Source organism: Strongylocentrotus purpuratus, unplaced genomic scaffold, assembly GCF_000002235.5.
Source record: "Strongylocentrotus purpuratus isolate Spur 01 unplaced genomic scaffold, Spur_5.0 spur5_scaffold_15, whole genome shotgun sequence".
NCBI lineage: Eukaryota > Metazoa > Echinodermata > Echinoidea > Camarodonta > Strongylocentrotidae > Strongylocentrotus > Strongylocentrotus purpuratus.
In genome coordinates this window covers 7,640,584-7,663,023 of record NW_022145600.1, presented here as the reverse complement: position 1 = coordinate 7,663,023, position 22,440 = coordinate 7,640,584, and the positions used below count along the sequence as shown (strand labels likewise).

General features: G+C 35.2%; 1 protein-coding gene across 13 annotated transcripts in view; it reads left to right on the top strand.

Moving 5' to 3' along the window:
* Nucleotides 1-22,440, top strand: part of LOC581976 (prominin-1-A) — a 102,203-nt gene that overhangs the window by 38,039 nt on the left and 41,724 nt on the right. For all 13 annotated transcript variants that reach the window (XR_004064116.1, XR_004064115.1, XR_004064114.1 and 10 more), the window contains exons 5-11: nt 2,181-2,301; nt 3,020-3,086; nt 8,059-8,154; nt 8,799-8,983; nt 15,501-15,572; nt 21,144-21,284; nt 22,153-22,229. Coding sequence is in view for 9 of the 13 variants with exons in the window: in XM_030985479.1 (XP_030841339.1) it covers nt 2,181-2,301; nt 3,020-3,086; nt 8,059-8,154; nt 8,799-8,983; nt 15,501-15,572; nt 21,144-21,284; nt 22,153-22,229 (759 nt within the window). In the remaining 4 variants the exon portion in view is untranslated. The remainder of the gene's footprint in view (nt 1-2,180; nt 2,302-3,019; nt 3,087-8,058; nt 8,155-8,798; nt 8,984-15,500; nt 15,573-21,143; nt 21,285-22,152; nt 22,230-22,440) is intronic.

Here is a 22,440-nt window from a genome sequence, read left to right as displayed (position 1 = left end):
TATCATAACTATTCTAGTACCTGTTATCATGAGCCCAACTGTAACTCTTATTACAACCCCAACCAAATGAAGAAATGTGAATAGCAGCAAATGAAGGCCCAGTGGACTGGATATAAATCTGAAGTTTGCAACCTAAGAATAATTTGCTCTGTATTTTACGTGATTGCCACAAAAGATACCTGATACAGACTCTATTTACTTATATTTGTATATCACCCACATGTTCTTTTAATTTTCTGTGAAATATGTTATGGAATTTACAAAAGTAGTGCATCAGTAACAAGCAATCATATTTGCCCACATCATAATTTTGGTCTAAAGCAGATCGAAGGCTTTCTCACATGTACATGTACATGTATGTTCCTCAAAACATTCATTTAAACACACTTAGTGACCTTACCTGAACATGCCTTGGCTTTTAAACAGTTACACTGTAGTACAGTCCTGCATTGTCGAGCACCGAGTCATATCGGATTACCTGTATGTTCTTCAAAACATTAATTCGAACGCACTTTAGTGACCATACCTGAACATGCCTTGGCTTTAAACAGTTAGTACAGTAGTACAGTCCTGCATTGTCTAGCACTGAGTCATATAGGATTACCTGTGTGTTTTTCAAAACATTAATTTGAACACACTTCAGTGGCCGTACCTGGACATGCCTTGGCTTTAAACAGTTATGTAGTACAGTCCTGTATTAATTGTCTAGCACTGATTCATATAGGATTATCTGTATGTTCTTCAAAACATTAATTTGAACGCACTTCAGTGACCGTACCTGAACATGACTTTGCTTTAAACAGTTGGTACAGTCCTGCATTGTCTAGCACCGAGTTATAGATTACCTGTTTGTTCTTCAAAACATTAATTTGAATGCACTTAGTGACCTTACCTGAACATGCCTTGGCTTTAAACAGTTGCACTGTAGTACAGTCCTGCATTGTCTAGCACTGAGTCATATACATGTAGGATTTCCTGTATGTTCTTCAAAACATTAATTTGAACACACTTCAGTGACCGTACCTGAACATGCCTTTGCTAATATTACAGTTAGTACTGTCCTGCGTTGTCTGGCACTGAGTCATACCATGGCTGGCCCAGTACTACACCATAGTCCTAACACCTCGGTAATGAGTGAATGATTGACATGCAATAAACCCTATTAATCTACCCGTATTAGTGGCATACCAGTTCTAATTTGATTACCTGTCCAAATACTTGTACTGGTTACAGCTCTGTTCATACTCCTGTTTCTTTCAACCTGAGATTATATTTTTTGAGGGGATCATATTTGTGGCATTTTGGTGTAAATAAGAAATCCTGTTATTTGTGTTTTGTATTAAAATAAAAGAGAGCTCCGCTTCCTCTGTGAAGATTACATTATTTTTAAAAAGAAAAAAAACTTTTTATTTCTGCATACAAAACACAACATTTTCATGAATTTCACAAATTTTATTTAAAATCACAACACATGACATACATGTAACACTGAATTTTTGTGATTTGTGAAAGTTTCTTCCTGTGAATATGGCTTTTCTTTATACTTAATAGCTCAAACCTCTTCTTTCTGGCAGGATGGATGGATATATTCAATCATGTATTTCTCAAGCACATGTTGAAACCGTTGTTTTGAATCTGGAATAATCATGTACAGATTGACATCAGAATTCATTTAGAAAAATATAGATTGTTGATCAGTGTCAAGTTTAGTTTTGAAAAAGCATTTGAAGTCATTGGGCTGTCAGTTTTAATGGTTCCAATGAATCTTGATTTCACACGCTATCTTATTCTGTGATCCATCAACTTGAAGATTCATAGCTAACTATTTAAAAGGTTTCACGACCAAACGACATACTTTTGTTTCCTACTCCGAATGATGGAACTGCTTTAGTTAAAATTAAGTTGACCTGTTCCTTACCCAGGCTACCTAGATGGGTAAGCAAGTGTCAAATTATTGTATTCAATCACTATGTCTTATGTAAATTGTATATTGTTTTTTTTGAAAGTGTCAAATAAAAAGTACCGTAATTAACGGTGTATAAACCGCCCTCGTGTATTAACCGCACCCCTCTTTTTCGCCCTAAAAAAGAAAAAAAAAAATTGTACCGGTACCTGTGTATAAACCACACCCCCGACTTCAGTAAAATATATTTTTTCCTTTTTCTTTCCTTTCCTTGCAGTGCTGGTATGGCGTTCACAAATGTTTCCAACGAATTTCTCAAGACGTCGGTGACGGTCTTTAAAGACACTGCAGACAACACTCTGGGAGACATGGAGTCGTACTTGGGTGCTGTAAACGAGGTAAATGATACCCTTAATGTGTTTGAACTAGCCATTTCAAAGGCATAGCTACAAGCAAGCTGCTTTAAAGGTACTACTGAATTCAGGCCCGTTCAAATATGAAGCGGCGAACCCCTGCAAAAATCCTGCCGTTAATTAGCGTCAAGATATGGAAATGAGATGCCCACTACGCATCAAATTTACGCTTGTTAGGCAACTATCTAAACCACCCACTTAATACACTGTATTAAAGCAAGTGAAGACATAAAACAAAGTTTGTAGCACGTTCACGAAAATCATCAACAAATCTTGTATTATAAGGATATTTTTTCATGATACATGATTTTCCAGTTTTTGGTCCGATGGTATCCTGCTTTCAATGCACTATTCACAAAATTATGCATATTTAGAAAACCCATTTGGAAACATGACCAATTTAATACTGCAACACAATTTTTGTTAATGCGGTAATTTAATCATTTAGTAGCATTAAAACTAGACCTCTCATTATGCTATATTGAAGAAAGTTTTTGATAAACGGTAAAGGTAAAAAACAAATTTCTCATATGTGTGAATAGGTGATTGTAAGTTGCGGGATTAGAATCATCTCGGATCTAAAACTACTCGAATAGAATGTGTACGATTTCAATGCATCTCTAGTAAAGATGTTGACATTATTTTGCATTTGTCAAGGGTTTTCTTTCCATTTGTAATATTTTTCTTTCTAATTTCTCAACAGCAAATCGAATACATGGTGGACACGGAATATGGATATGTAGACACGTTACTGACAGAAAACTTGGAAGGTAGGTATTTTGTGTGGTCGGTTCTAGAGAATTCTTGAGAGGTGTTAGTATAGATGCTTGCCATGAGGCAAATTTCTGGTAACTCGAATCAAAGTTTTTGATTGCTCTATGAACCTTATACTATTTTTTATCGACTATAAAAAGAAATGAAAATGAATGTTAACTACAAGTTCCTGATTTGTATAGTTTTGTATCGAAGAAGCACATGATTTTCAAGAAACAGCATTTTTGTGCTTATCTACTGCGATAATGCGCATTTAGCAGAACAGTGCAACATGCTTTTAAGCTCCGTCTGCCAGCCGCACTACTAGTAGTGAAGTACGTCTAGGCTGAGTACATTTTAATGCTGTATGACAACAATGTAATGTAATGTTTTAGTTGAGAATTAGTTGAGAATGCAGTAGAATTGTTTCTCTGATTCTTGAAGAGTTTCAAACTTCAAAATACTTATATTTAATGGTATGGAACTTTGCATGAAAAGGTCTATATTTTGCGTCTTGGAACTACAGTAATGGCCTGAGCTTCATATTGAACCCCTCATTGTCTTTGTAGTCGCACCCTAAAGCCTTGTTTATATTTACTATGGTAAACTGCAGCATTAAATAAAAAAAGAAAAAATTATGTAAGTGTAATATGTTTTAGAGTTCTGTATCTTATGACACAGAGATCAGTCAATATGTGTAGGACTTTTGTTGCGTGCAGAAACCAGTCATTTACTCCTAAGAAAGAAAAAAAACCCAGCAGTTTATCACTTCGTATCTGAACGAGCCTTCAATCCTGTGCAATAAAATTATGGTGTACTGTTGCTTTCTTCATATGAAACCAATCAATGTTTGGGTTACACCTCTTTTGTTTCTTATTAGCTACTTTGGACAATACCATCTGACTAATTAGTTGCTGTTTCGATAGGACACCCATCGTCTCCTTTGTTCCTTTGAAAGTCTGACAACGTTATAGTAATGAATGCTTTTTTGTGTCTATAGAAAACAAACTATGTTACTTTCAAATGGTGTTGTTAAGAATCCATTCTGAACAACAATGCATTTGTTTTTAGTTTTGGCAAGTAAACTTAATGCATGTTGAGAGGCATCAGTACAGGGTTGCGTGCTTTGCCTCATGGCTGTATAAATTGTGCACCTTGGGGTCATGGCAGGATGTGCCCGTCCCCTTGAGCCTATAAAACAGCCAGGCTTCTCATGGCAGTCGATATCTATACTAGTGACCAGTGGCTACAGATTCACATATAGACCAGTTTTGGACCCTTTCAACTGTTACACATATAAAACAAAACAAACTAACAAAAGTATGGAGTTACATGTACTATTTTACAATAATCACATAAAATCATTTTTCCAGCATAAATTCAGATTGACGCAGGTGTATGCTTTCTACCTACACGTACCGTACATGTAATGCAATATTTTCTTGGCAAGTCTAGAAATTTTGTCTCTGGAGTGTGGAGTCTCCTGACGACTTTAAAAGTAGGATGTCACCGTGGAGTCACTGGCTCGTAACTCATTTCAAACCATTGTTAAATTGCTGGTTAACAAGGATGACTGGAAAATGATTGATTCCTACGTGGTTAGAAGGTAAAAAAAGGATTGTTGTACAACTGTTACATGTATTTCGTATTTGAAGAAAAGGGAATGAACCGTAGCTGTATCGCATCACAGAGAAAGGCGATCCAGCAGAGTTTGATAGAGATTATGAAGAATATATTTATAATATAAGGAATAAGATATGGACAGAAAGACAGAGAGAGAGAGAGAGAGAAAGAGAGAGACGTACATGAAAAGAAAAATGGAGGAAGAGGAAAGCCTAAGAGAAAACGGTCAGAGGGAGTGATTGGAGGGAAAAGGGGGAGAGAGGAAAGAAGGGAGATGTTGAGAGAGAGAGAGAGAGAGAGATAAAGAAAGAAAGAAAAAAAGAGAGAGAGAAAAAGAGAGAGAGAGAGATAAAGAGCAAGAGAAAGAGAAAGAGCATTGAGAGGGAAGCATATAAAGTGAAACATAAAAGAGATTATACATGTGAGGATCGAGAGACTGGTAGGAATAAAAACATTTGAGAAAGTATACAGGACACCGCAATGTAAGAACAAGATGGTAGGAACTGAGTAGAAATAATGGGATATAGAATAAATCAGTCACAGTCCGAGATCAGAGAGATAGGAGATCCTAGGTAATCCTGCCGGAAGTTCGGAAGAAACGTAATCCTTTGTTTCAATTGAATTAAAATGTGCGGTATGTCATCCAGATGCAAAACCTTTGCGACTATCTTGTATCTCATCTCATCTTCTTCAAGATTGCAGGGGGTTTTCTGCTGCGTTAGCACACCGGTGTGTGTCGAGAGGAGCGGATATGGCTGCCTGGAGGGGTGCAGAGTGGTATTTCATTGTTTCACCGGCGATGATAAACACACATCACATGTATCATGTCAACTCATGATGTCACCCCTGTTGACTAACTTCCTAGGCTGCCCGAAGCCCTCATGACAAATGTCATATTCACCTCTATTTTGTCCGTTTCCAGCAAGGACATCTGATTCATGCCCTTTTCGCACCGGAAATCAAATCTTTCGTGGCGACGGCATCGATCCACGCACCCCGACCAAAGCTTGGAAACACGAGTTTGGGTATTTAATATCGGGAAAGATGACAGTCGGTCTTTGATTCTTGACTGATAGATTCGCTGCAGGCGAGACAAACAGAATAGCTTAGCCTAAAAATTCAAAGATCATCAAATTTATCATCCACGTTGGAAGCTTCTGAAAAAAGAGGAGGAAGAGGAGAAGTGAAAAGTGTGCCAACAGAAGAGGAGTGAGTTCAAACCTTCTGAAACTCTTGAATATATGTGTACAAGTGTACAGCTTGAACATGGCTTTTGTAGGAGGCTGGACACAGTTCTCCTCTTGGAAATTCTGTGATCACCTGGTCTTAAAGCTAAAGAAAGATCAAAGAAAAATGAAAAGTGAGGGTGCTAGTTTGCATCGGGACGTGATTTTCAATTTATACCACTTTATGAAGAGAAAATCATGGATTTACCATTCAAACAAGGCTGAAGTACATGTACGTGTAGGAAGACTTTTTACTCTTAGAGTTTACAAATTATTACTTGATTCTGCTGCTTGCAAAGAAGAAATGTTAAAATTTGAACAAGTCCTCTTAAAAAAAAGATTTGCAGTTGTGGGGGGGGGGGGGGGTTGGAGAAAGAGAGCTAGTTTTTAGAGAAGTGTGTAGCCTTCTACTGGATGACACTTTTGCACAGATTCATTCATTATAGATAAATAGAAGCTAGACCTGTACTATTTGTAGTTTACACAAATATATAGAGGGTGATTCATGTCTTTTATATTACGTGTGAGTCATTCCTGGACCCAGTGAATATAATTGGGGGGGGGGGGGGGCTTTTGGTTAGCCAAATCAACAGGATGGTAGACTTATATTTGAGTAATCAACAAAAGAAATTGCAGGTTGTTTTATTGTTGTGCATTGTAGTCTCAAGTAAGGTTTCAGTGCCATTAAAGACCATGATTTACAGTAAAGAGAACTGGGGATTGCCAATTAGTGGGTTTGAAATGTACAGTTAAATGCAGGAAAACCCTAAACTTTTCATTTTATTAGGCCATTATTGATATTTTTTGTGATAGGGATATTAAAGATGAAAAATTGAGAGGCCTTTCAAGACCCTAAACAAATATGCATTGAAAGTGAAAACCTTGTAAAAATATTATAGGAAAAATACTTGTACATACACAGTGTGATATACATTAATAATAAAACAAAAGTGTTTTGCTAAATTCATAATGTCATCACTGTTTTGTTATTTCCTTTTACATCACAAAATATGCATGTGATGACGATTTATACCTTTGTTTTATGTTGTGAATTTCCCCATTTTCAAAGGACCTCTTTTTCTCTGTGTATTTAAGAAATAATTTCCTTGGATATTTTTGGCTTATTGGCTTTTGCTCTTGAGCTGTTTTCATAACAATGTAGCTGTTCTTTTTTCAAATGCTCTGAAGATGCCTGAAGATGGCATATGTTTACTTAACTCAGGAAACTCTCTATTTCTGTATTTGTAATTAACAAATTGATGCAATAATTGAGTATATTTCCTGTAGAATGATTGAATTACCATGTGTAGCCAAAAGGGTGGTAACTTGTGCACTGCAACACAGAGTTAATGCCCTGGATCTGAATGGATGAATGAAATTATATATTTTGTTTCTTGAAAATGTTCTCCTAATATTACATGTATTTTCAGAGGTAATGAAATCCACTTTAATAAACACCAATGAAACCATTTGTAAGTGAATTGATTTGAATGGATTTTTCAATAAATATTATGAATAACTTCTTTAGAGCATGTTGTAGATCATTATCATATAAAGACAGGAAATACTTGTACATATGAAGAGTTTGATTCCAAAAGGAGCTAAGTCCATTTTTGTAAATTCAGAGAAAAAAGGATTTGTTTACCAGATTTTGTACAGGCATTTTATGGAAGTGGTATTAGAAGGTGCATTTTTTCATAATTGCTCCCAAAATTTAGGTAAATACTTTAGTTGAAAGACGGGTACTTAAGTGAACAATGTTCTGATATCAATTACACAATTTGCATCAAAAGTGAATTTTGCTCCTTTTGGAATTAAACTCTTCATATGTAGAAAGAAGCATAGGGGGTAGAAAAGTTGAACATTCATTGGATTATTCCTCAGATCCAAAGACAAAAATGCTTTATCAAATCTATCTTCTGTGAATGAGATCAACCAGTACAAATACAACATAATATTCACCTGAATATGAAAACTTTGTCATGAATCGATTGGTGAAAATGTGGAGAAAAGTGAACAATACATGAATCAAATGTTAGAGGCTAGAGCCAGATAATCAGAATGTACTGATTTGTGGCCATACAACTAATATTGACTAATTATCTTTTTTTTTCCTTCTTTATTCTTATTTTGTCTTTAGAAATTGGAGATGAGATAGGTGGGCCTGTAGGAGATTACCTGCTCGATGAAGGGGGTCTTCAGCAAGTTCTGGATTCTATCACAAATATATCTTCCAGTAAGTAAAATAATAAAATACAGGTGACCTCTCTGTAAAGAAGTTTGATGTATTGGTACTACAGACACATATCATATAAAATAGACAGGTATTCATGCCAACTTTTGCACCCTTGCCATGCCTTTAACCCCTTGTGTTTGTTTGCCTTCATTAAAATAGAAATTACTTTGTATTCAAGAATTAATTTAGGCAGTTTCTCTTGAAAATGCAGTTTCGTAACCAAGAACTACAAATGATTTTCATCCAGTAATATCAGTATTTGAATAATTTGAATGAGCTTTTATTTGCATTCACCTGTTCTTTTTTTTCTTCATGTTTTCCCCATATTGTTTGAGATATGATACTTACAATTAAAACAAATATATTTGCAATGTATGTACATGTAGTTCAAAACATATTTTATATACAGTGAAAGATGTCTATAAAGACCACCCATGGGAGACAAGAAAGTGGTCTTTATAGGCAGGTGGTCCTTGTAGACAGGTGCCTACAGTACATGTTTCAATGAGAAACCATTTCAAGGGAAACCATAAAATGGTCTTTGTAGACAGATGGTCACTAAAGCAGGTTTGACTGTGTTTGTTAGTTTGATTCTTGTCCGTAGTATATTATATTTATTTGTTTGTTTGTTTGTTGTTTTATAGCTTTCAGCGAAATGGAGAGGGCATTGAATGAGATTGAGAGCCTTCGATCAGAGTTGATCAACCAGTCCACCATCTTGGAAAGTGAGCTAAACCAGGTGGCCACGAATCTGGATGCCATCAATCAGGAGTGTAGCACTTGCATATCAGACATAGACAAACTTGTAGTTAATGTGAACTACACAAAGGTGAGTGAGCTATACCAGAGTATTGTTTTGTGCCTGAGGAGGGAAAATTGATTAATTTAGAAAATAAGAATGGTCCGAGAGGAAAAGATAAAGTAATGAAAGGATGAAGAAATAACGTAGAAAAATCGTAACCTATGACATTGAAATAAAAAACAATGTAGGGACTTAATACAACTGTTTAGTTGTAACAGAAGAAAATCAAAACTTTAAAGTTGTATTTCCAAAAATGTAAATGAAACTGTCACAAATTTTGTGATAAATCGTATTGTGAAATATTTCAAATTGATTGAATCACAACATGAATTATTGCAACATGCGAAAGTTTCTTACCGAGAACACAGTGTATAGTTTGCGTAACTTTTATGTTACTTACGACGGTTTCTTGATTTTGACTAGTCTATCCTTTCTTGGACATAAGGCACAGATAATGAATCACGAGAGATCATATTGAATGGACTATTAGATATTTGTTTCTGGCCCTGAATGTCTCACAAATAGGATCATGATTTAACTCGTCTTTTGGCAAAGATTCATACCCTTCCGTTGAGAATTGTACACTGACCTGCCCGTGAATAATATCTTTTTCCTGCAAATTTAGCGGCAGGAAAATAAAAGTACCCAGTGATGTCCCTCGCAATTGGAACCAGTAAGAGGCCGAACCTTAAAGAAGATAGGGGGAATAGGACTACTTTCAAAGATTTCTAATACGAAAGATGAAATCTGACTCTCTGTGTTTTCATGATTTCATGATTAATTTTAGTTGATCATTTAGAACATAATCCTTATCATGCACATACAGTAGGTGTGTTACCCATAAGACATGTTTGGTCTTTAGATGAAACATTTTCTTGTATATTTTATTCAAATAGACTGGCTAAATCGCAAAATGAGAAGTTAAATGCATGCATACTGAAGCATCGATTCTTCCTCTCTGCTGTTGCATATACATACTTGTCATTCATTAAACATCCATCCCCCTGCCAACCCCCCCCCCCCCCCCCCCCTCCAAAAAAATGGAATAAATGATATACAAGAAAAAAAGAGAGGCTATAAAACTGTAACTGAAAATGGGCACTGAACTTGGATTTTTGATCAAGTACTTGTACTGTAACTGTGATAGATTCTGAAATGATAACTTGTTCACTCATATCCTTGCCAATAGCTAGATCTTTTTATTAACTTTCGGTTCTGTTTTTTAAACTAAAAATAACAATTTGTGAATGCGTTTCTATGGAAGCTGGCACAAGAATACCAAAACAAAAAAAAACAAAATTTTTGGTATTATAAACTAAAAATAACAATTTGTGAATGCGTTTCTATGGTAGCTGGCGCGAGAATACCAAAACAAAAGTACACATTCTCTTTATCCAATCTGAAATCAAAGATTTTAAATCTTAAAAGCTTTTGTTGATCCTTGCAATGTGATAAATCATTAGGTCATCCAGAATTACCCAAAATAATGTAGTGTTATTATGTTTCTAGGGCAGCTGGCACAAAAAATATCAAAACAAGTCTCTACTTCTCTTTGTCCATGATACTCAAATATGCAAGTCATTTCATCTTAAAAGGATATAGCTTGCCTATGGATTTTGATTTAATATTAGGACTTCACATCGTCCCAATTTTGGTTTTCCTTAATCCCTAGATCTACTGAGTCTCTTGGCTTCATGGTAAGGCCCAAATGGATTTACCTCTTTTTGTTGTTGAAATCGACCAACTATTATTAGCAATTGTATTACTTTATGGTCATTGATTACATCGGTAACTAAGAGTGCAGCCAACTTGTAAGGAAATCTACATGCAAGTTGTTGTTTTTCATGAATCAGTAAAATGTTGGTAGCATTTTACCCTTTTTAGATTTTAAAATGGAGGTTTACCGATTAAGTTATGGGGGGGGGGGGGGGGGGGGTCAGGGAATGCAATTGTAAAAAAGTTAATTCTTAACAGCTTTTATAAAAGTAGTATGGAATGTAAGTGAATGTGACATACATGTATACCTAATAATATTCATGTAATGATAATAATATTACAAAAATATTGGATATTTTTATAGCGCACATATCAACTAGGCAATGTACCCAAGGCTCTGTAATATTATCCCATCTCTGCATGGCTACCATTGTCAGTGCTTACAGCAAGGAGTTCTTTCCTACCGGTACCCATTTAACACCTGGGTGGAGAATGGCAAATGTAGATTAATGTCTCGAGATAATGCCTTAATCGTAATAATGCATAATAATAACTATAAAAAAAAGATTGGATACAACAACAAAAAATAGTTAAGATTCAATTTCGATTTTGATTCGAAGACTGGCAAAGCAGCAATTTTAAAAAAAAACACCCAAACTTTGTGATCTTATTGCTAATATGAGAAAACTCAGAGAGTAGCCTACTCTTGATCAGAAGAAATACACAAATGTATTACTTGTAACTACATTGTGCTGAAAAGAGAGGTTGTTTTTAAGCAGACCAAAACAATAGAGAAAGTCAAGGACAAGGAAATGGCTAGATACTCTCAAGAAACCTATAATATCTGGTCATTTCCATGATTTAATCCAAAGAATATTGTGTGGTAACCTCCATGATTCATACAAAGCTATTTTTTGACATTTGATAGGGATTACCTCCTAAATTCTCCATTTCCTTAATTCCTTTCCATCGAGACATATCTCCTGTTATTCAATCCAACCTTTGTCTTATGTTCAATTGTGTGAAAGCAGAAATATTGGGGAAAGATGTTGGTGAATTTTAAAATAGAAATATGACAAATACAGCTTAAAAGCTGAGATCGTTGGGTCTATTGGAATCTTAAAATGGGCAGATTGATCATAAAACTCTCATATTTAAGGAAAACAAATTCCCGTAATTATTCTATTTCTATATAAAGTTGGAAGAAATTCAACTTCAAAATATTTGAAAGCTGAAATCTGTCATTAGGCAATGCTGTATTTGTTTGTGTAAAATTTCACATTTCTTTTTAAGTTAGTTTCTCCTCGGGGCTAAATTTGATATGGATCGCATGGTGTTATGCATCCTTCTTGGGGGGATTACAATAAGATTTTACTGAGCAATTGAATTTCAGGAAAACATGATATTTTGTAATTTTGTACGTTGAAGAGGGGAGCAATAAGTTAACATTTCTAAGTTCACGCATTATAATAAACTATCAACAATCTATACATTTCCACTGTTTAATAACTAAAGTCACGTGTACCAAATTTGTATGCAAGTCATATAAAATACTTAAAATTAATACAGGGTGTATGTTTGGGAAAAAATGGTAGACATTTCTTTGGGCAAAATAATCGAAATTCAATTTCAGAATATTTTTTTTTACAAGGGTATTTTTTATTTGTCATCATTGACCTCTGTGTTTAATATAAGCACATGTTTTTAATTTTCTTGGATTTTGAAAAGATGCTGTCCCTTTCCTCGAGAAGGTCCAGAAAATATTGTTTTCATGACAAGAATGATATTAGTTCGATTGTCTTTCGACCCAAACAAATTTGACAATAATTGGTGGCAACAGCTTGGCTGGTAGACTATAGATCGTATAGCACTCCTTTGAGTTCCTATATGCCATGGGTGATTTAAAGTGTTAATCCTTGAGTGCGCTATGACTACATTTTCACATGCCCGCAATTATGTTTCTTCAACTGTTTTTTTTTCTTTCCTGACTCCTGGCTGGCGAGTGTCAAGTTTTCACAAAGAAACATCAGACCGTCAGACGTACTGTCATCCCTTATCATCATTAACACTATGCAATGCAACATTTTGCCTGTTTGATGTTTTTGAAAGTGTCGAGGGTTTTTATGATGACTTCTTGGCCAGACTTCTGTTTTTTTTTCATGTCTTGCATTTCTTTAATTGATCCCCAAGAGAGAAAAAAAAGAAGAGAAAGAAAGAAAGCAGACGGAATAAGAAGAAAATGGTTTTAATTTATTCCTACAGTGCAGTTGTTGAAGGTCTAAGCAATGACACAAATTTTCTTTGTTTATGTCTTTCTATAACCCTCCCCCCTCCCCCCCCCCCCCCCCCCCCCCCCCCCCCCCTAGAGCTCAGCAATAAAACAAAAGTTATACCTACAAGGTATATACAGTGTACATGTAGATATCAGTACAAATTGCAATCAACAAAATTTGCAAAAGTATAAGATAATGCAGAAAATGTTGATTTGTTCATAATTCTTTGAATCAATATTTGTAAATCTATGCTTGTATTAAAGATATGAGTTAGTTCAAACCCTTGGAAGATTTAAAAGTAAATCCAAATGCAAACAAAATATACTTTAAGACTGAGTGTAGTACGCCATTTCAAACAAAATTTCAAGAAATATTGGTGTCATCAGCAAATTACGTCATATCTTGCCACAAAATATTTTGATTTTATTGTATAATACAATGGTTTTACCGTATTTAATGTATTGTAATGTTGTATGGGGCAACACATACCCAACGAGATTACAACGACTGCATATATTACAAAAGCGTATAGTAAGAATATGTCTTATGTCTGATTTCAATGCCCATTCAATACCATTATTTCAACAACTACAGTTTTTAAATATTTTTCAATTGAATCAATATTGTATATCACTCATGGTTTTTAAACATAAAACTGATAAACTGCCGATTAATCTTACCACTATGATGAAATGTAAAAAATATGTTCATAATTATAATACTAGAAATCCTGATAACTATTTTATTGAAAAATGTCCATCAACAAATTCCTTATTTACTTTTAGACACACTGGCCCGAAAATATGGAATTCCCTCCCCAAAGATATACGTGATACTGCTTTCTTAAACTCTTTTAAATCTAAACTAAAAAAATACTTCATCTGTTTTTAAATCTATAATAATATTTGCATGTTAATACGTCTCCTATGTTTTGTACACTGTTTTGTTATTGTTATACTTTTTATAGCCAATTGTTGGAAGTTGTATATGTATCTTTTAATAACAGGGAGCTGCCTCGACAGAACCTTATGGTTTTATTTGCAGTTTCCCCAATTCATTTCTATTGCTGTTTAACTTTTTATAATTCCGATATATTTGTAGACATGTATCCATTTTGTGTGTATTTTGTGTTTTCTATATTGTATATAATCTGTATCTTATATGTTTTTTATGGACTTGAATTGAAATAAAACTTGAACTTGAACTTGAACTTAAACTCTTACTTTTACATATTTTAAAGTGTAGAAAAGTATTTTCAAGTTTGTGTCAATGATATGCAATAATGCATAAAATCAATCACTAAACATGATAGTTTGACTCAAATACATGTACATGTACTGGTATATTGAACCAATTGCAAATTATATTTATCATTTTTTAAACCTGGGCATTCCTCATTGCCTGTAATTCATGATCATCTGCAAAATATAAAACTTCATTTGTCACTTCTCAAAGTACATGTAGCTTGTATTTTAAAATAGGATGCTGTCGTATTGGATCATAAGTATCGAGCGCAGTAGCGGCATGGTGGGTTTAGGCCAGCCAATACTCGTAGGGGTGATTGGCAGGAAAGGATTAGTTTAATTGATGCCTAAACCTTTTAATTCCTGAAGATATGTCGAGCTTGGTTCCTATCCAGAATGTCTGATCATGCAGCACACTAATGTATGGTCTGCTCCAGGAGGAAATATGCGGGAATATTATGTGTGGGTGAAGATCATTTATGATGTTTCAAGATTATGAGAGTCAGAAGTTTTAAATGCACATGTATTCAGTTGAGATAAAGTGCCTGTTCCTGTTATGTTTTACAAATTACAAGCAACCACTTGCAAATGAAATGAAATGAAAACACCAATTTTGTTCTTGTGCCAACAAAAGTAAGATAAAAATTAAGAAGCCAATTAATGAACATGTACCACCCCCAACTTTTGCACTTCCCTGTGGCATTTGAAATGTTCACTTTTACATAACAAGTATAATATTGTAGTGAGGGAGGGGACTGGGAATCAAATAATTGAAGTTTACATATTTTTTTAAAGCTCTCTATTAATATTTTCTTTGTCCAATATACATGTACATGTACATGCATTTTTGGATGCAATGGGGTGGGGTTATAAAAGGAGAACTTAAATGTGATGATCCCTGTTTTTCTTGATATTTTTATATATGTGCCAGATAACCTTGGACCTGCCACTTGGGTCATTTATATATATATTTTTTTTTTGGGGGGGGGGGGATGAAAAAAGGAACTAAAAATGTGATGCCTTTTTGTCTTGAAAATTTCATGTGTCCCTGGCCAGATAATCTTGGACCGGCAACGTTAATAGTCATTGACATTAAAATTTGCATATTTTAAAATGTTTTCAACAGAATATGAGTTGAGTTGAGTTGAGTTGAGTTGAGTTGAGGTTTTATTATCCAAACGTTCAAATACATGTACATAACAATAATAACAATAATAAATGTATGTTTAACAAATATATTGTCATATACATGTAATTACTGTGAATCACCACCATATACTGGAATCATATTTTATCTTTCCTTTTTTTCAGTTGCCTTCTGTAGAGACGCAGATAGATGGAGTTGAAGAAGCGAGCATGTTGGCTACAAACATCACCGTGGAGGTAAGAATGTTGTACGAGCAGTCATGAACGATGAACCGAATATCCTGGAAAATATGTTCTGTTGGCAGCGGGCCTATATATTGTAGGTTGAAATAATGTGTTTTTTTGTGCTTAGCTTTGTGAAGCAATCTAGATGATTGGCAAGCTAAACATTGTTGCTTGAGCAACGTATATGAACTATGCTAGTGGGTAGGATTTAAATTTAAAAAGATTCTTCCAATGTGAATTGTAATTTCTCGTTAGTTTTCACGTTTCCATCTTAGTGAACATTCCAAGTAACCTTGAAATATACATTAAAAGCAGTTGTTTACCCCCCAAAAAAGATAAACAAACAAAAACAAACGGAGAAAAAAAGAAAGGACCCCCACCCCCTACCACAAAATAGTCGCACATATTATGCCTATATGTACATGTTAATGAATTATTCACAAGGTGAAAAGCATACAGTCAAAGATGATTATTTAGATCAGGGACCTCATGATCGATCGTTAACATTTATTTTAGTCTTCTCTAAATGAGTCACAGAGGTATGGCTTGTTAGTGTTGTCATGCAAACAGTGCGTGTATATGGTGCAATTTTTCTTCATTTCTTTAACCATTACCTCATTTTCAGGACCCTTTTATTAAAGTACTTGGCTATGTGGGGGAAAAGAAATCAAAACATCTGTTGTTCTCTCTTGTTCCTCACCCTACCTCACTCCTCAATAAAGAAAAATGCACAGATGATTTATAAGGATTATTTGAGATTGAAAATGCTTACGGCCAACAAGGATTGTTTGGTTTGGGGACCTCATGATGTTACAATTGTATTCATTTTTATTTTGGTCTTTTTCTGAATGAGTCAGAGAAGTGAGAGCTCTATGTGTCTGGGGATCACTGCATTACTTCATGACTACATTTGTTAGGTTCACACGGCACTATGTTCACTTTAAGTTAAAGGTCGTGGCTTTAAACTTTGAAGATATCTTTCAGTTAATGACGCACTTATGGTTACACAAATTTAAGTTTACTTGAAGTTACAGACCAGAATGATCTTTAGGTTAGCATAATGCTATGAGCAGTGGAGGTTCTCACTAGAGGTTATGTACCATGCAGATGCAATTAACTTTGAGGTTGGGCCAGCTTAATCTTAAAGTTAAAATGACTGTTTGCCTGGATTGTAGTTTAAAACCTGAAACTAGTTGTTTTGGTCTCGTATGAACCCTCCTAAATAGTGGATCATGGTGTATAGCTTTGAGGTTTCACAAACTTTAGTTTAAAACTACCATGGTCCCAGGTGAACATATCTATTGTTATCCACTTCGAAAGTTCATTCCACAACCTTTTGTTGAATAATGAATGATTGTGGTTGGAGCGATATTTGATTTATTGTCTTCTTTCCTGTTTCATTGACACATTCTCTAGGTAACCCTATCACCCCCATCCCACCTTACCCCTCTCCAATTAGTCAGTTAGTAAGTTTGCTGCTTCCTGTTTCTATTTTCACTTTAGGACCCCTTTTCCCCAGTTTGAACAGTATCAGCATTACTGTTTTTATTTTTGTTCCATCTGTTCTGCTTCATGAGCATGGTCTCTAGAAACTCCTCTCCCCCATCCCTCCTTTCCCTTCCTCAATTAGCTACATGTAGTTAGTAATGTTGTTGCTTTCTATTTCTATAATTCTATTTTTTAATTATTTGGGACCCCCTTTTCCAGTTTGAACAGTTGTAGCTTGAGCAATATTTCTCTTGCATTGTCTTCTGCTTTATGAGGATGGTCTGAATATGCCCCTATCACGTCACCCCCTCCCCCTCTACCCAAAGTAGCTGATTAACGAGTTTGCTGCTGTGTATTTCAATAATTCTGATTTTGGTGTGAGAATATTTGTCCGATTGATCATTTGTGGTTTCGGCATTATTCTGTTTTATTAACTATTTTTTATTTACCATAATTTTGTTTGGATTGATTATCAGTATTATTGTTCGGCTTCAAAATATTAGGCCCTATGCCAGACCTGCCAACCAGTACGATTTAGTTGTATTTCGTACGATTTTTAGAAGCAAATACGACAGTATGATTTTCCTCAATAAAATGCGATTTAAAAAAAAAAAAGAAAGAAAGAAAGATTCTGTCCTATAAAGTATCCTACAAGCATCTGACATCGGCAATTTGGGGATGTTAATTGGTTCATCAAACACCAGTCGTGACGAAATCGTGCATATTCAACCAACGATCCTTAAAAAAAATTCTTTCTGTATGTAGGAACTGTAAGATGCATTGATCCGTGTTACAGTCTGTGTTCATTTTTAAGAATACAACTTTTGTCAGTAAAATACAACTTTTGGGATTAAAGAATACAGTTTTTGAACTCCAGAGGTTGGCAGGTCTGCTATGCACCTCATCACCCTTACCCACCCCTCCTAGCCAGTGCAAAGTTCATGGTTTTGTTTAATTTAAAAATATAAAAAAATATCTTAGTAACTCACTGCTATGTTTAGACATAAAGAAAGGATCATTTTGTAATTGCCAGGAGTTCTAATAAGTTTCTTTTCCGAAGTTGTAGTAAGTTTCTTTTCCGAAGTTTTAATACGCTTCTTTTCCGAAGTTCTAATAAACTTCTTTTCCAATGTGATATTTCATACCCCCCTGAGGGAGTATATCTACATTGATATCTGCTTTACATGCATCTTTCTTTCCTTTTTTGTTACAGTTCATGATTTTTTTCCCTCCAGGAATTCTTGGCTGTCGTTTAGAATAAAACAGGGGAAGATGATATTGACAAGCAATAACGAATGCAGGAGATATGCTAGTTAATCTTAATCACTTATGAAACCAACCCCCATCAAAACTGTCCCCAATTATTCTCTCCTAAGTTAATCTCCCCTACCATCTACCGGTACATGTTGTAGCTGTCAGATATGCACTAATATTTGGTTAAATTCTGCTTATAAGGGACTGCGTGACTTTTTATCTTTGTCTCCGGAAATTCCTTGTTGCAATTCTAAGAAAAGGGGGAAATAGGAACAAAGCACATGAGACTTGCTAATTTTGATAAAAACTTATCTGTGAATGAATCTTTGCCACCATGCATGAAATTCAATTGTTTTCTGTTTCTTCCAAACTGTCATTCCTGTTTATCCAATTATGGTGAGATCTGCACGATAATTACTTGGTTCTCTTTATTTTCATGAACTTGCATGATTCTATCTGAGATGCCAGTCATTCCTGTATGTAGCTCAGAAAAAACAACGACTACCGGTAATGGGTGAGAGGCACAGGAGATATCGTCTGTTGATGCAGAACGGTATTGAGTAATGAACTGTAAGAAAGAGTCGACGGCCTCCTGTTTCCAAACGGATGATATATTGATTGAGCTTGCTTATCAGATGATCAAACACTAATCTCTTATCTTATTCATCTACCAACTAATAATGATATCATATTTGATACTCTCAACTACTCTGATCGAAAAGAGGTACCCTTTCTCCGACCTCCATGAAAGCATATCTCCTACCCTCTCCCCCTCCACCCCTCTCCCTCCACCCATCCCCTCCTTACCGCACCCCTCTTAATACTTTTCTCTAATCTTATTCATCTACCCATTAATAATGATATCATAATTGATACTCTCAACTACTCTGATCGAAAAGAGGTACCCTTCCTCCGACCTCCGTGAAAGCATATCACCTACCCTCTCCCCCTACACCCCTCTCCCTCCTTACCGCACGCCTCTTAACCTCCCATGCGATCCCCTTGAGAATTCTCTCCCATTATATTTTAATAATAATAATAATTATCCTTGCTTATATAGCGCCTAACACTTATTTTTATCAGAAGTCTCTAAGTGCTCTACAATAATGCAGCATTCATCATCTCATTGATAAAGAGATCTTCAGTGATACTCTCTACCTTCTAGTCGAATGGAAACACCCTCCACCCCTCCCCATCGCACTCCTCTCCCTCCCCACAGCACCCCTCCTATGCGCCCCTTGGGACGTAATATAGTGGTTCCTCTGCGCATCCTCGTCAGGAACCATTTGGCACCCTCCTTTCCTGCTTACCCCTCTGGACCCCGTCTCCAGCGCCCTTCTCTCCAGCAGCTTTCGAATCTCTGCCATCCCTGTTGTGTCGTTACGTCTTCCCCAGTTGAGTCATGGGCAGACCCCATTCTGTCACGTTGCTCTAACGATAATCTTAAAGTTCTGGTGATAATGATCATGAAATCGCAACAGAATGAATGAATTGAATGTTACAAATAATTAAAAACTGCCAAACAAGTTTAAGAGAAAATGTGAAAATTTTAAAAATGAAGAAATTCAGATGATGGCCAAATCAATGAAATAAGTATTGTCCCATGTATGTATATCTATGTTGGTGCATTTCTGCTTTATTCATTTTCAGCAGTCTTAATTGCTTCCAAACGACCTATTAAATGTACATGAAGTTGCATGATAAAACATTTAAAATAGCTTAAAGGTTACCATTCAAGCTATAAAACATTGTAAAATAGATAATTTCTCCCTTACCCAACCCGACATCCTGTAACACTGAGATTCATTTAAAAAACATGACATTGTAATTCAAACTTTTGTAGATGGGTCGGTAGCGGGACATTAAATCACAGAGGCATTTCTAATTCCTAGAGGAAAGGTGCGTGCATGCTCAACGTAAAAAAAAACTAGGATTAGGAGAACCATGTCTAGTGGGACATATCAAATTTTTATATCCACTTGATATCTTATTCAACCTGTTACATTTTATTCACATTCGTTGTGTGGTCTTTGACGATACGATACTTGAGATTGTATGATGCATGTCTGTGACTGTTCATCGAAAGTTCATGCTGATTCCAGTCATTTTTTTATTGTGTGTGTGGAACATGAGTGCCGTAGGGAGCATCGCACAAAATGAATTATTCATGAGTGAAACTGATTGTAAATCCCTATTGGATTTGAGGAAATTATTCAGCGATTGTATTGCATCCATTTATTAAATCCATTTCATAAGATGAAATTTCAGGAAATTGTTGAATGATTGCGTGCAGTTGTTATTCCAAAACTGTTTTGAACCCAGATAACCTTGAGAGCATTAGTATGAAGATTTGAAAAGGCAAACATGAACTTTAATGCCATAAAGTCATATATTAATCATTTAGTTATGTATTAAAGAGACCTTCTCCCACCTTGCATGTACTTTACATTGTAGTTACTTCACTTCAGTAAATTTCAATATCAGATCCTATTTTTTATATGTTTATACAATTTAGCTCGATAGGAATGCGTATTCAAACTTATAAAACTGTATACATGTTGATGTACTTGCAAATGTAGATTCATTGTTAACGCTCAGAGGCTTCTTACTTTGAATTTCTTGTTTTGAAAATCACTGCCGTTAACGGTTCCCGAAAGGTTCTGATACTGTATCCAAGTATAATTTTATGTACTTTCAATTTTTAATGTACCTGCATGTTCATTATTTTTGGACAATTGCTTTAATAGATCAATGCTATACAATTAGTTAATGTTTAATCAATTGAATCATTTTCTTCAACTTTTTGTGTATTTCTTTATTTTTTAACAATTGTTCTAATAGATCAATACCGTACTAGCGGACATTCCAAGCCAAATCACGGACATGACAAGCAATGAAGTACAGGATGCTCTGGTCCAGCTTGATGCTGCAGAGAAGGAAGTAACAGATGCCTTTGACGGCATCAATAAAACAATATCAGATGTTAGTTAATTTAATTTTATTTTATTTCTGCATTTTTCCAAATATAATAACTGAATAACAAAGTACATATAAACCTAAGGTATGATACAAAATATAAAAACAATAATAACTTCATGTCAAAATGTTTTTTTTTACATATGTACATATAATAATGAAACTTAATATTTCTATAATAATAAATTTGAAGTATTATCCAAACAAAGTCATAAGCCATGCTTGAGTAGGATGTCGGCCTCTTCTCCTTACCTTTCATACAATTTACTCTCGTTGTCTCTGATCACATACGACAACGATATTTTGTGTTGTGTATTAAAGTAGAATATTTTATTCTGAACCAATGTCAGAAGAGAGAAATGTGATTTCTTGAAGGACTTGTTAAAAAAAATGTGTGATGAAAATGTTATGATGTGGTTAAAGGGATTGTGTATCTTTGTCTCAGATTCTGAACCAAAATCCTTGATTTAGCTCATGCTGCAATGATAATTATAAACCTTAAGGTCAGTCAGGAACCCCATGACTTTTACAATCCGATCACCTGTCTGATTATCAAGATATTTATAATTGGAAATGGAAATTTCAAAATTCCTTTTCCTAACGGTTTTTATAACACTACAGTCTATTGGGGAAAATGAGTATGGTACCGGTAACTCAAAGATTTTTTACTTTTTTGAGGCACTTCATAATCGTTTTGAAGCCCAATTTTGTTAGGGCTTCAATATTTACACCTTATAACAGACACTGATTACACTGAGGGCCATGCATCTCAGACCACCTGCCTATAAAGACCGCTTCTCTTGAGAAGTCTTTATAAGCAGGTTTCTCTGTATCTATCATTGTTAAATTGTGATTGCTTTGCTTTGCTTTGTAGTTTGTGGGAACACTTTCAGATGCCAAGGGCCAGTTGGACGACTCATGGGAAGATGTCACAGTTTACTCACAATATATGTAAGTACAGTCAAAGTTTGGTTCCTGAGAAGGATGCTAAGAATTTCATGGATAGAAAGAGTTTTTAATAATGAGGTATTTACCATGGCAAGATCAAAACGAAAGCTTCTGAATAATATAAGAGGTCGACAGCTGAGCTTCTTGGGCCATGATATTCGGAAGAATGGTTTGGAAAATCTTGCACTGACTGGAAGAATTGAGGGGAGGAGAA